We start from the raw sequence: 13,672 nt of genomic DNA, 5'->3' as shown, positions 1-13,672 counted from the left end.
AAGCATCTAAATCCATCCCTTTTCAACAAAACATTTAGGGAGTGATTCTCATTTACATTAAGGGCCTTTTAAGTCCGTGTTAACTGCCAGCATGGAGTATAGGGCCCATAATGTAGCTCAGAAACACGCTCTTTAAAGTTCAGTTTAAGCACGTTTCAATTCTTTGCTGAATCTTTGAGTCTCAAGTTAGGCTCCCAAAGCCATATTCATGCATCTCTCTCTGTACACCCTGCAAATTTTGGTTGCAGAACTTTGGAAACCACTCTTCAAAATTTGGCCTTTAAAATATGGATAAAAAAGAATCCATAATAAAAGGATCTGGAGAAGCCCTAGCATTCATTTCCCAAAGCAACCTGTTATTTGAAAAATTCCCAGCCTCTCTGAAGAAAAGCAGAGGGGAAAGGCTGAACCGCCGTGACAACTGTGTGTAACCTGATAGCGTTAGTTTAGGTCATGACCGCATTATCTTTTCTGTTTTAACAATGGGTCTTTTCATCCCTTTCCATCAAACTGAAGGACGTTTTCGACAACTGGAAGTCTTGGATCATGTGACTAGTGCCTTCTCCTCTTTGCTGAATGGTGTTAACACCCAGCAACAGAAATCAGAGGAGAGTAATGGGGAAGAAAAGAGCATGACGGACATTGAGAGGAACAAAGCTGAGGCCACACGAGCCAAGCAGAGAAGGCTAGGTCATCTTCTGAGAAAAGCTTCTAGACAGGCAACAATACTGCAAAGGAGCGCTCAGGCTTCTGGAAATTCAGAGTCATTCAAGGATAGAGAAGAACAGTCTCCCACCTATGCTGAGATGGACCGGCGCACAGCAATCAGGACAGGCTTTTCTGAAAATAATACCTTGGTGGGTCTGACAGAGGAACAGTCTTCCACTGAGGATGATGCACTGACATTATCACAGCTGCCACAGGCTCCAACAGGGAAATCTCAGGTTTATTCATATATACCTATAAAGCAGCCCCAGCTTCCTTCTGCATTGGAGATGGCTGTCAAAGACAGACCAAGGAAAGAGTTCAATTTGCTCTTGACCCACACACTCAGAAGGGTGTCTGGTCTAAAGGGCAAGCCTCCAGATTCATTTGAAATGGAAGAGGTAAGGCAGATTTCAATGTACTGTATAAGGACAATGTGCATGTACAGATGGTAAATACAAGTGTAGATCTGGCTTCTCTCGTCCAGGATGAGAGCTAAAGTATAATGTTTTCTAACATCATATGCCCGCACCAGGGAGAGAAGCCAGATCCCTTTCTCTGTGTGTTATAGACTGTTTAAGATTTTCAATTTAGGTTAAAACTACTGTCAAAAAATTTGGCACAGGTGTTTCATAAAAAAAATCAATGGTGTCAACAAGTACTGTTGTATAAAATGCCAACGTGCTTTCCAGCAGTTGTTCCTTAAGCTCTGTGTCCTAAAAACAAGCTCATTCAAAGCAATAGCTTGTCCTCTGATCCACATTCCATGGCATGGCATGGCTCTAGTCCCTGATGTTCTGCTGTCAATACATTTTAGGAGCAATGGGAAGCAGATCAGAGTCAGTGTGGTGCAGCATAACCTGGAATGTTTGTCAATCCTAGTCTTATATAAGAACAGTGTGCAGTTGCAACAGTGGGATCAGCTGGAGTGTGTCTGGTCCCATTGCTGCAGAAAGAGGTCCAGAAAGGCTACTGCCATATACTGGCAATTCTAATAGGATGCACAGAGGAGCAGGCTTATCTTTCCAGCCACCCAAAGACTAAAGATAGGGGAAGGAGGCCAACAATTAGGGTCTCCCTGAAGAACCAAGGAAATGGGGAGAGGAAACAGCCAGCAACCCACTACCAACATTTGGAATTTGAGAGAGAGAGAGAGAGAGATGGCATGCCTCCTCCGTAGAAGATGGCAGCAGATTAAGGAAGGTTTCCACTTTCAAGGGTCATCTTGGGGAGGTGGGATTCTGGATCCATGGAGAGGAGGCTCGTTCATCCGAGTCCTGTTTCAAGTTTTTCTTTTGCTACAAGAGTTTTGTCCCAGCCTACATTTATCTATATAATAATGGAGATATCCCATCTCCTAGAACTGGAAGGGACCTTGAAAGGTCATCGAGTCCAGCCCCCTGCCTTCACTAGCAGGACCAAGTACTGATTTTGCCCCAGATCCCCAAGTGGCCCCCTCAAGGATTGAACTCACAACCCTGGGTTTAGCAGGCCAATGCTCAAACCACTGAGCTATCCCTCCCTTCCCAGTGGCTAAGAAAAATGCTAAGCCCTGACTGCAAGGCTGGGGTCGTGGTGCTGTCCTCCCCCATCCAAGCTTGCAGAGAAACACATGAAACACTATTGTACCTCTCTGAGGCGGTGTGGTTCAGCACAGTGGACTAAAAGGTCCGAACTAGCCGCATACATTTTGAAGAGCATGTAGCACAATGGAGGCACCAATCCCTATACGGGAGGTTTGGGTGCTTCTCTAAATACATTCTCTGAGCAAAATCCTGCCCTTCCTTACACCTCATTGCAAGAATTGCGCCCCATAGTCTGATTTATGCTAATAAAGGCACATTTTCTGAGGGGCATTTGTTTGAGTCAGTTCAGTGGCAAGAGCTTGAATGTATAGTATAGGCGTAGGGGGCCTTTGTGCATTGATAGTTAAATATGGGAGTTGGAGGGTGACCAGGACTAGATCCTGGCTTAAAATACTAAACAGTAATACAAACAAGAGCCACCAAAAGAAGACTTAACAATATTTCAGTTGGAAATTCTTAATTCTAAAAGGGAAAATAGACTTGTAATAATAAATAAGCTGGTTTTGCTTTTGTTTGTTATTTTTGTCTCAGATCCAGAGCTTTGAGGATGAAACTCCAGGGGGAAATCTTCATGACAGCACTTCAGGTAGGTATTAAGAAAAAATGTAGCTTTAAAAAAAAAATTATTTTTGCTGTGTATTTTTTCTAATTTCTCATCTCTTGCAGAAAGCATTCTCTAGCTGCTCCTACCATCTATGCAGTTTGGCTGCACAACTATAAATGTGCCAACCAAATGAGCATTCCGCGTAATAAAATAATGTGACTTGCAAGTACGCACACCAAGTCAAAGGGGCTATATGTGTGTATGCCTAGAGGTCTGCTCATACACAACTCATTGCCAGGCTGGGGCCTGTGTTAAGTGCTTAAAGGGTTAAAACACAAACTGCTGGACCGACGTAAAGTGGAAGTGTGTCTTGACATCCTGTGGGAGGACCTGAGTTTGAGTCCTGAGTTCTTCCTGCTAGAGAGATGGATGGGAAGTACTGGAGAAGCAGGCTGTTCAGCCTCCAGAACAGGGAATGTCTAGCAGGGTTCCTCCCTCTAGTTGTATTCAAAGCAGCAATGACAAACTCTAGAGCAAGGGAGAGTCATTATGTGATTGAGCTTGAGAGTGGCAAGGAACAGACAGCAAGGAATAAAGGGAGAAATCCTGGTGGGCCTTACCATATCGTAATAGAATGATATTGATGATTTAAATGCAAATCCATATTTAGTCACATAAATAAGTAGCCTGATATCCATAGATGCAAATCATCCATACATCCCATTGATTTACCCAAGAGTTGACATCTCCAAAGGTGACATCTTGGTGGCAGTATAGTCAATAGCACAAGTCCCGTTGACTGCAGTGAGGCCAGGAGTTCACCTCAAGTGCATAAGCTTCACTTAGTAAATGCTAGAGCTGATCAAACTATTTGCAGTGAATAATTTATCAGACAGCCTTTCTTTCTTTCTGTTTCCAAATGATCTGTGAGCAGGTTTTTGTTTGAATGGTGTGTTAGTTATACATAATCGTTCAATAAACACTGTATGTGGGTGTATTTCAGCTTACGGATTGTTCGTTTTGGTCCTGTCTTTGGCTGTTCACGATGGGCCAGATCCCCAAAGCCCATTGCTATCAATGGAAAGACTCTCAAGGGTATGTCGACACTGCAATAAAACACCCGCAATGGCCCGTGTCAGCTGACCAGAGCTTGTGGGGCTAAAAAATTGCAGTGTAGACATTCAGGTTCAGGATGGAGCCTGGACTCTGGGACTCTCCAATGACCAGCTTGAGTCTAAATGTCTAACCGCTAATTAAACAACCCCACAGGCCAAGGCCTGTGAGCCCTAGTCAGCTGACACAGGCCAGCAACAGGTGTTTTTATTGCAGTGTAGACATACTCTCATTGACTTCACTGGGCTTTGGATAAGGTCCTCCTGTTTGCTATTCATGGTGTATTAATCACCTCAGTTACATGGTATTGTTTTGTTTCTGCTTCCTGAATGACAACTGACTCTTTATAAATCGAGACATGCTCCCACACCAATGCACAAATAATCTGCATACTGGTATTCACACAAAGAACAGTCATTCCCCAACATTTGTGCAAAGAAAACCTCATTTGCACAAGTATTCACAGAGAGTGACCACAGCCAAACCAATTCAGGATTTGCTAAAATGCTCATAAATAGAGTTTCCTACTATTTGTCAAGCTCCAGTGAATTACTGTACCATGCAATGACAAATAGTATTAATTTCTGCAGATCACATAATTATACTCTTCTCACTAGGTACCCTGCATTCTGGCCTAAAACACAGAAATAAGCATGGTCTTTGTCGAGATTTCATGGTACAGTATATAGAATGTGATTACTTTGCCTATACTGACAGCAGTGCTTTGTCATCCAGTTAAATGGCCAACCAATATCATACAAGTAAATAGTATAAATATTATACTAAGCAGGGGTCGGCAACCTTTCAGAAGTGGTGTGCCGAATCTTCATTTATTCACTCTAATTTAAGGTTTCGCGTGCCAGTAATACATTTTAACATTTTTAGAAGGTCTCTTTCTATAAGTCTATAATATATAACTAAACTATTGTTGTATGTAATGTAAATAAGGTTTTTAAAATGTTTAAGAAGCTTCATTTAAAATTAAATTAAAATGCAGAGCCCCCCAGACTGGTGGCCTGGACCCAGGCAGTGTGAGTGCCACTTGAAAATCAGCTCGTGTGCCGCCTTCAGCACGCATGCCATAGGTTGCCTACACCTGTACTAATGTCTGTGACACAAGGTGTAGTTCCAAAATGTTATTTCAGCATGTGATTTAAATTCTGGTTTTTCTCTGTTGTTATGGTATTATTGATACTTGTCTTAATTTCAAAGAAGACAATGTAGGGCCAGATCCTCTAATGTATTTAGGTACCTAACTCAGAATTGTGGATTCCACTGGGGGCAAAGTACCTAGAACATTGTACCACTGAATTTAAGTCCCCTTTGTGGATCTAACCTTAAGGCCCCAATTCAGCAAAGCACTTAAGTATATGCTTAATTTAAATTGAATAGTGATGAACTTAAACACGTATTTAAAATTAAGTATGTCCTTAAGTGCATTCCAGTACAGGGACAGACTTAAGCACATGGTTAAAGCCACATGCTGAAGTGCTTTTCCAAATAGGAACCTAATTATGGAAAACAGCCCCAAAAGTGAATTCTAATGTAGACTGTAATCTCTTTGGGGGCAGGAACTGTCTGTTACTGTGTTTGTACAGTAACTAGCACAATGGGACCTCTTTCTCAGTTGGCCAGCAGGATCTATTGTAAGAAACGTAAGTTACAAGCATCTGAAAATAGGGATGGAATGGAAGCTGTTCCACTCCATTACCTCTGGATGTAGTGCTAGGTGCTGAAGAAGTAGGGCTAACTAGCAACAGAGTATTTTGCATAAATGGAGCATATTAGAAATGGGTGACTTATTGAAGTACTTGCCCTAAATGGTCTTTTCCCTTGGTTCTGTAGCCTGGCCTCAATTTTAGTCCAATTGCTTAATTTTCTACACTCCCCATGAAAGCCAATTCCCTGTCTGCTGCGTGCCTTCTTTATATTTCTCCATAATGTAGCTTTTGGCTGTTTAAATGCAGCAGGCTTTATGATAAAGCTTTTTTTCTTCTTCTTTTCTCTTTTGGCAGAATGCTGAGACTTAATTTTAAAAGACACTCAAACCCCCAAACATCCCTGAATGACTTACAAGGAAAACAGTGTTTTCTAGCTCTGTTTTAAAAAAAAAAATACAATTTTTTATTAGGCAATTTTATCATTGTTATAAATAAGTAATTGTACTGGGGAGAAGGGATAATCCTTATTTAATTAAATTCATCTATACTCCCAGGTTGGCAGCAACCAGACATATGTGAGACTAATACCCACAGCCTGCCTGTATGCATGTGCAATTAAAAATTCGCTCTACAGTAGCACTGGCAGTTTAGTGTTGCTTTTGGCATTTACAAATTCTTTTATTTTGTGACTTTTTTTTTTACCATACACATATGCTGGAGCAGATGTTGCTTATTTGTTGTTTATTCAAATCTGTAGGCTCTGGCAGCTAACTCCATTGTTCTGTAATGAAGCTTTATTCACTGTCCTGTATTAGGACCCAGCAAATGCATGACAGGCAGAGTTAGCTCCCAGCAGGAAGCTATAGTTATTGCTCTTACTTATTGGCTGTTTATATTCTAAAGCTCACAGTTGAGAAAGCTGGCTGGGCAGTGCAAGGGACTGGTGCTGTTGTGTTCTGAGGGAAATAACTCCACTGTATCTTTGCCCTGATGAGGTGCAGGCTTGCATGTAAACTCATCTGTTGCAGGGATTTCATATTCGATACTTGACAATAGAGCTGTTCTCTCTCTCTACCCCCCATCGTTCTTTCCGTTTTCAATTAGCCTTTGTAAAGTATTGGGTTTAACTAAAGGATGTTTCGGTGTTGTTCATGCCCGTTAACTCAGCACGTTTCTGAAGATTCATTTGCAACAACGTCTATTATGGATGCAAGGGAACTGAGGTTTATTTTTGTACAATATTGTATTCGTTCACTCCCACTTCTTTCTTCTTTACTCCTCAATGCCTTTCCCCATTAGGGGAGCCACACTATTGCTATGCAAGGATTCCAATGTGGTATTGACCAAAGAAGGACCTGCTGATCCCTGAAGGTTGTATGCCAACATAAAGGCATTAGCCTGCTGGAAAACCTCTTTGTAGCCCAAGAGGCAATCAATCAGAGAAGTAACCACCTCCATCTGGCACACTGTGACATGGAAACTCACTATTAGAGCATTCATGATTCATCTTGTCCCAACTAATGGTGCCAGGGATCAAACTATACTCCGTCTTCGCAGCAGCTGGGAACATTCTAGCTTCCCAGCATGCTAAGCTAACACATTAGCTCCTGTGACTTATCAAGTAGCAATTCTTTTAATTATCACACCTTCACTCCTCCTACCCACCAACTCCACAGACAGTGTGGCACCATGGGAATATTTCCAGAATGCAATCAGTATTTTTCTTAATTGACTGTGTTCCAAGAGTGTGAATTCTGTTTATTCTTCATTGTAACGTGCATGGCATTGATTGCTCCGTGCCACCACGAGTACGGGAAAGGAATCCACATTTATTTCCATGTTTCTGCTAGCATCAGGATATTCCTGTTGCCTCTCATCATTTTTAATGTTTAGCAAAATAGTAACAACATAGAGCCAGCTACCATAAGAAAGATTCCTTCTCGCCAGCGGAAGGGGGTAACAAGGTAATTCACAGTCCTGGTTACCACTAGAACTGTCACACTGTAACCATTTACATTGTGGTCCTTAATTGTCCCTACTTTCTGAACAGTCCTGACAGGTCACCTTAGTGTAATAATGACCTCCAACAAATGGGGTGAGAGAGAGGGAAATTAGAGCATTGCTGGTGGAAATCCAGTGTGGATCTTGTTGCCTGTGACCTAAAGGGGGCTGATTTTCCACTCTGCTACATGGGGTTTACATTGGTGTAATTCCCTTAACTTCAGTGGAATTATAACTGCGTAAGTATGGCGTAACGGGGTGACTTGGTTCCAAATATTTTATATACTACTGTTACTTTGCTGTTGTGGGAGATAGGTGGGATTTCCTGTAGTCTGTGATGACCACTGTGGAAATGCTGAACAGTGAAACTCTTCTGGGTGGCTTCTTTCTGCTCTGAGGAACTTAAGTTCTTCACAGAGAAGTCCTGATAGATTCAGAACAACCTCTGTGGAGCTAAGGTCAAAGTGGATACTGGGTCAAGGAACAAGGATTTACTGTGCTGTCCCACCCTCCAAATGAGTCTTATGCAGTATTCTAGTTAGAGGTTTTTAAGCTATTGTAAGCTATTGTGATTTGGACCTAATCCCTCCCTCAGAGAGGGAAAGGTGCAGGGAAGTTGCAAACAAATTGTGGTCAAACATACTTAAAAAATGGACACCAATATTGTTACTTATCTGTGAAGTGGTAATGCCTATGAGCCCCATTCATGTCCTGAGCCTTTTCTTTCTGGCTGAGATCACTGAGAAGGCCATGATGGGTCTAATCCAAAATCTGATATCCTGAAGTCCTTAAATCCCCTTCTAGTCAGGCTTCTGGCTGGACTATAGCATGGAAACAGAGCTAATAGCATTGGCTGATGAACTTCACATCAAGACATCCATGCTGACCTTTCAGAGGTTTTTGATACCATTTAGCAGAGTGTGTTACTGGACCTGGCAGGGAAGGGGGGAATTTTCATTCTGTTTGGGGTGATTCTATAGGATGGTGTCGAGTGACTCCTCCTCCTTCATCAGGGCACTCGGCTGTTGAATCCCACAGGAGTTCAGTCCTGTCATTTCTTTTTATTCATGTCTCTATGCAGTTGCCACTTGGGGAGATTGTGAAATAATATCTGCAATGTCATCTGTATGCTGATGACACTTAGCTCTACATCTCATTTTCATCAGAACCAGACATAGCCATCACCGGGCTCTCCTGAAGTTTGGCAGGGATTGGAAGATGGATTAAAGCCAATTGGCTGAAGCTCAATCACTAATAAGATGGAGGTGATGCTGGCTGGCAAGGAAAAATACTGGGAGGACCTGGCAAAGTCTGAAGCTGTTCCATCAATTGAAGGAGGATAAAAGACCATTGCCAAAGTGGGCTGTAATCTCAGGGTTTAGCTAGATTAATCACTTCTCTTAGACTCCCAAATTGTATCAATGGCTAGAAATAATTCTGATCATGCATCACTAACTAAAATATTATGCCCTTTCCTCTAAAAGGCAGATCTCACATTGCTCATTCACACCTTCATTATTTCTAGACTTGCCAATGCAGTCTGTTTATGACTAAGCAAGAAAGCCACTCAGAAGCTCGGACTAGTGCAGAAAGCAGCTGCCTACCCTCTGAGTGAGATCGGTTGTCAGAGCATATCACACCTGTGCCCTGGATTATTCCCAGTGAAAATGTGTGAAATTCAAAGTGTTGGGCAGTATCACCACACATAAAATGACCCCAACCCCTGATACCTTAAAGACAATGCACTCTCGCTCTGACTCTGACCCAATTGCCTTTAGGGTGTGGCTGCTGGAGCCAAAGATGAGGCATTCTCAGTAAAGAACCCCCACCTCTGAAGTTTGCAGGACTCAATTCTGGCCTTTCTAGTAAGTTGCAACATTTTGTTCACTAGAGATTGTTGAGAAATATTTTTCCCCCATCAAAATTTTTAATTAAACAACATTTTTTCCATTTTCATCTAAATTTTTCTTCTCCAATTCTAGGGGGGGTTGGAAAACACACAAAGGAATACGTTCATTTGTTTTTTTATAGAAAACAGAATTTTCTTCATTTTAAAAGTTGTTCTAGAGAAATTTTTCACCCAGTTCTGCTCCTCACCAAGGCTTTCTACTAAATGTGAGCTATGAAAGCATGTGCTCTTAGATAGAGAGAGTTCTAGCCATTTCACTATTTTCTAAAGCATAGGGCTCATGAGGAACATGATGCCAAGCGCCTAATTTCTCAGGTGTTTTGGGTGGGAATAGGTTGAAGGCTGAGGGCTATGGTGATGTGCTAGTTATTCTGTGGTTGTTCCATGACTAGTTTAGAGGATGTTTTATAAATTTATTTTTATTCTGCGTGATTTAATCTTATGAAATGATTAGAGCCTGGGATAATCACTTTTAAATCAAAATAACTAAATACATTTTGTTCCTTTTCAAGTTATGTGAAGCGTGCCCCTATACCACAGTGATGGGTGCCTTATAAAAATGTGATAATAAATAATAGCATGTACAGTGGGAGGCAGAAAACAGGAGAGAAAATTGCACAATTATCTACAATATAGGCAGCATATAACTGAAAATGTACATCACATCTTAGATGTATCAGTGTTATCTGTGATTACAGAAAGAAAAACAGGCCAGACTGTCTGAGAAGGAGGGTAAGAGGGTTCTTCTTTGGTAAAAGTAGAATAATTATACAGCAATATCTCTGGGGACCCTGGGTGCCTTGAAGTTTTCTGTTCTTGTTATAAGCTCTCTGGGGGCAGGAACTGTCTCTTTGCTCTGTGTTTGTACAGGCCCTAGCTCAACGGGGTTCTTGCCTATGACTGGGGCTCCTACGCATTACCAAAATGCAAATAAATAATAATAATAATTGCGTTTGGTACAGGATTTTGTATGTTACCAGTAATTTGTGGTGGATCACAACTTCAACATGAGTTAACAGTGCAATGCTGTTGCAAAAAAAGCAAATGCAATTTTAAGTTGCATAACAGAGGCATAGCCTGCAAGTCACAGGAGGTGACAGTACTGCTCTGTCCAGAGCTGCTTAGGCCTCAGCTGGAGTACTGTGTCCAATTTTGGTCACCAATGCATAGAAAGGATGTAGAGATAATGGGAAGGATTCAGAGGCAAGTGACAAAGATGATAAAAGGGATGGATTGCAAACCATATGAGCAAAGGCTGTAGGAACTGGGTAGTTTGGAAAAGAGGAAATTGAGGGGGAACATGTTAGCAGTCTTCAAATATTTGAAAGGTTGCCCTAAAAAAGATGGAGAAAAGTTGTTCTTTCTTGCCACAAAAGGAAGGACAAGAGGCAGTGGGTTCAAACTACAGCATGGCAGATTTAGATTAAATCTTGGGGAAAACTTCCTAACTGTAAAAATAGTAGGACAATGGAACAGGCTGCCTAGGGAGTGGAAGCTCCTTCACTGGAGGTTTTCAGAAGGAGACTGGACAGCCATCTGACTTGGATGATTTTTAGACACAACAAATCCTGCATCTTGGCAGGGAGTTAGACTAGATGACCCTTCTAACCCTATGATTCTGTAATATGTGTATGCTAATTTAAACAAGAATCTCACTTAATCCAAATGGAACAGAAGACATGGAATTTATCTAGCTAACCTGCATTTTGAATAAGATGTAACTAATGCATAGTGGGGCACATAACCCAGTTTCCTATAATGTGGGTTTCAGATAAAACAATTTATCTAACTTCTACTATAGTTTTGTTTAAAACAAAGATCAGTGGAAAGGCATTAATGAAAACTGTAGTTTATTCCAGCACTGAAAACTGAAGTTATGGTTTGTCTGCTGCTGCCACCTGGTGATCATTCTCCTATGCTGCTGCATGTTGTTCTGTTTGTCAGGTCTAGTCATATGGCGATGTGCCTAGTTGGGCAGCCCTTACTCCAAAGAGAAATTCCATTGAAATGGGCATTCCTAGAAGGCGACAGACTATAAACATGAGAGAGGGTTGTAGAATTGGGCCTCATATTGTTTCTATTTAAAAAGTAAATATAAACAAAGATTTGCTAGCACCGTCTGAGCCGTACATTTTTACTTCTGCAGTGGGGAAAATAAAGTTTTTAAATGCTTCAGAAAATATATTTGAATCATAAACATACTGTTTTGTATTTCAGTGACACTAAGTGTGCATGGCATGGATGTTGATAATCAGAACAGCTGAAAAACAGCCCTTTAGAATAAAGGCAGAATGTGCAGTTGTGGTAGTTTTGCACTCCCCAATTTTGGCAGTGATGTGGAGCTGCCCTGCAGATGTGCAACACAGGTTAGCGCGAGACATTTTGGTCACATACCTGCAGGGCTGGCCTTACCATGAGGCGAACTGAGGCGGCCTCCTCAGGTGCCAGACTGTGTAGAAAATTGTGTCTGCTGCAGGTGCACATGTATTCTCTCTGCTCTAGATGCACAGAGATGGTGGAGTGCTGTGCTGGAGGAAGGAGGGCACAAGAGACATAACAGCAGGCAGGAGAAAAGGTGAGAGGGAATAACAGAAAGCAGCAGGAGCTGCAGGGAGAGAGAGGAGGAGGAGCCTCTTATGTACCTCTCTAGCACCCCCAGGAGCCTGGACTGATTAACACCAGCTTCTCAGGGAGCTCCCTGTTTCCTGTTGCTTCCCTGAACCCACTTGAGGAGAACAGGCAGTCAACCGAAGTAGTAGGAGCCAGTTAGGCCCTTAAGACGCTGATAGCTTCCCTCACTCAGGCCCTGCTACCAGCCTGCTTATTTGTCCCCTTCAATGGAGTGTTGAGAGCCACTATAGCTGGCACAGAACAGCAGTCATGAGTGAAAGAAGAAAACGCCCCTCTGGGGCAGCATTCAGAAAAAGAAAGAAAGCAAAGGAAGCTTTTCTATCTAAGCAGGAAGGCGCTCTCCTGAGATACATAGACACAAATGTTCACAGTGAGCCTTCTGGTCCCAGTGAGGATGTGAGTGGTGAGGAGATGCCTGATCTTCCAGTTAGTCAGAGTGCAGGTGACCTGGCAGTTACTGCAGCATCCATATCTCCATCTCAAATGGATGTAACCATGCACATTCCTGAAGAAAAGTGTAGATCAAAGAAGAGTGTGGTGGAGGCGCAAGAAACAGCTGCTGTTGAATTTAGTTCCTTAAGTCTAGATGATCCAGGACTGTGGACCCACTTGAGCAGTAGCCTGAGGGACTTCCTTGTACTGCATGGGCCACAGCAAGTGAAAAACTTCATGTTCTCCAAAGACAATGAAAATAGAAGTTTCCATCCAACACATTACTGGTATGAAATCCCCAATGGTAACAAAGTGTAGAGGCTATGGCTTATGTACTCAAAAACCCAGAATGCTGCATGCTGTTTTTGTTGCAAACTCTTCCCTCTAATGTTCCAGCCACATTGGGTTCTACAGGAACAAAGGACTAGAAAAATCTGGCATGCCATGAGAAGACAGCAAATCACCAGAGAGCATTCTATAGGTGGTGGAAAGAGCTTGAGATGAGACTAAGGTTAAAGGCCACCATAGATGATCAGCATCAAGAGAAGATTGCATCAGAGTCTCTTTACTGGTAAAATGTTCTGAAAAGGCTCATTGCCATTGTGAGAATGCCTGCTACCCAAAACCTAGCACTGCGTGGCACTTCAGATCAGCTGTATGTGCCAAACAATGGAAACTTCCTTAAAATTGTGGCGCTGATGGCCGAGTTTGATGCTGTACTCCAGGAGCAGCTAAGAAGAGTCACCAGCCAAGAAATGTACACACACCATTACCTTGGGAAAACAATTCAAAATGAGATCATACTGTTACTGGCAACAAAAGTCAAACAGAAGATTGTGGCAGACCTGAAGTCAGCAAGATATTACTCTGTTATTCTGGACTGCACACCTGACATCAACCATACGGAACAAATGACTTTAATGGTGCGTTTTGTAACAACAACAGAACCTAGTGAAAATGTCCCTACAATAGTGACTGTCAGAGAGCATTTTCTAGAATTTATCGACATTGATGATACTACAGGAGCTGGTATGACAAATGTGCCTCTTAAAAAGCTGGAAGATAAGGGAATAGCGATAGCTGACATGAG

The 13,672-nt window shown here is 42.1% G+C and overlaps 1 protein-coding gene across 6 annotated transcripts in view; it reads left to right on the top strand.

Moving 5' to 3' along the window:
- The window catches only part of ITPRID1 (ITPR interacting domain containing 1), a 76,585-nt gene that overhangs the window by 33,422 nt on the left and 29,491 nt on the right, over positions 1-13,672 (top strand). For all 6 annotated transcript variants that reach the window (XM_054016788.1, XM_054016785.1, XM_054016786.1 and 3 more), the window contains 2 exons: positions 517-1,106; positions 2,823-2,877. In XM_054016788.1, coding sequence (XP_053872763.1) covers positions 517-1,106; positions 2,823-2,877 — 645 coding nt within the window. The remainder of the gene's footprint in view (positions 1-516; positions 1,107-2,822; positions 2,878-13,672) is intronic.

Source organism: Malaclemys terrapin, chromosome 2 (assembly GCF_027887155.1).
Source record: "Malaclemys terrapin pileata isolate rMalTer1 chromosome 2, rMalTer1.hap1, whole genome shotgun sequence".
Lineage (NCBI taxonomy): Eukaryota > Metazoa > Chordata > Testudines > Emydidae > Malaclemys > Malaclemys terrapin.
This window is presented reverse-complemented; position numbering and strand designations above follow the sequence as displayed.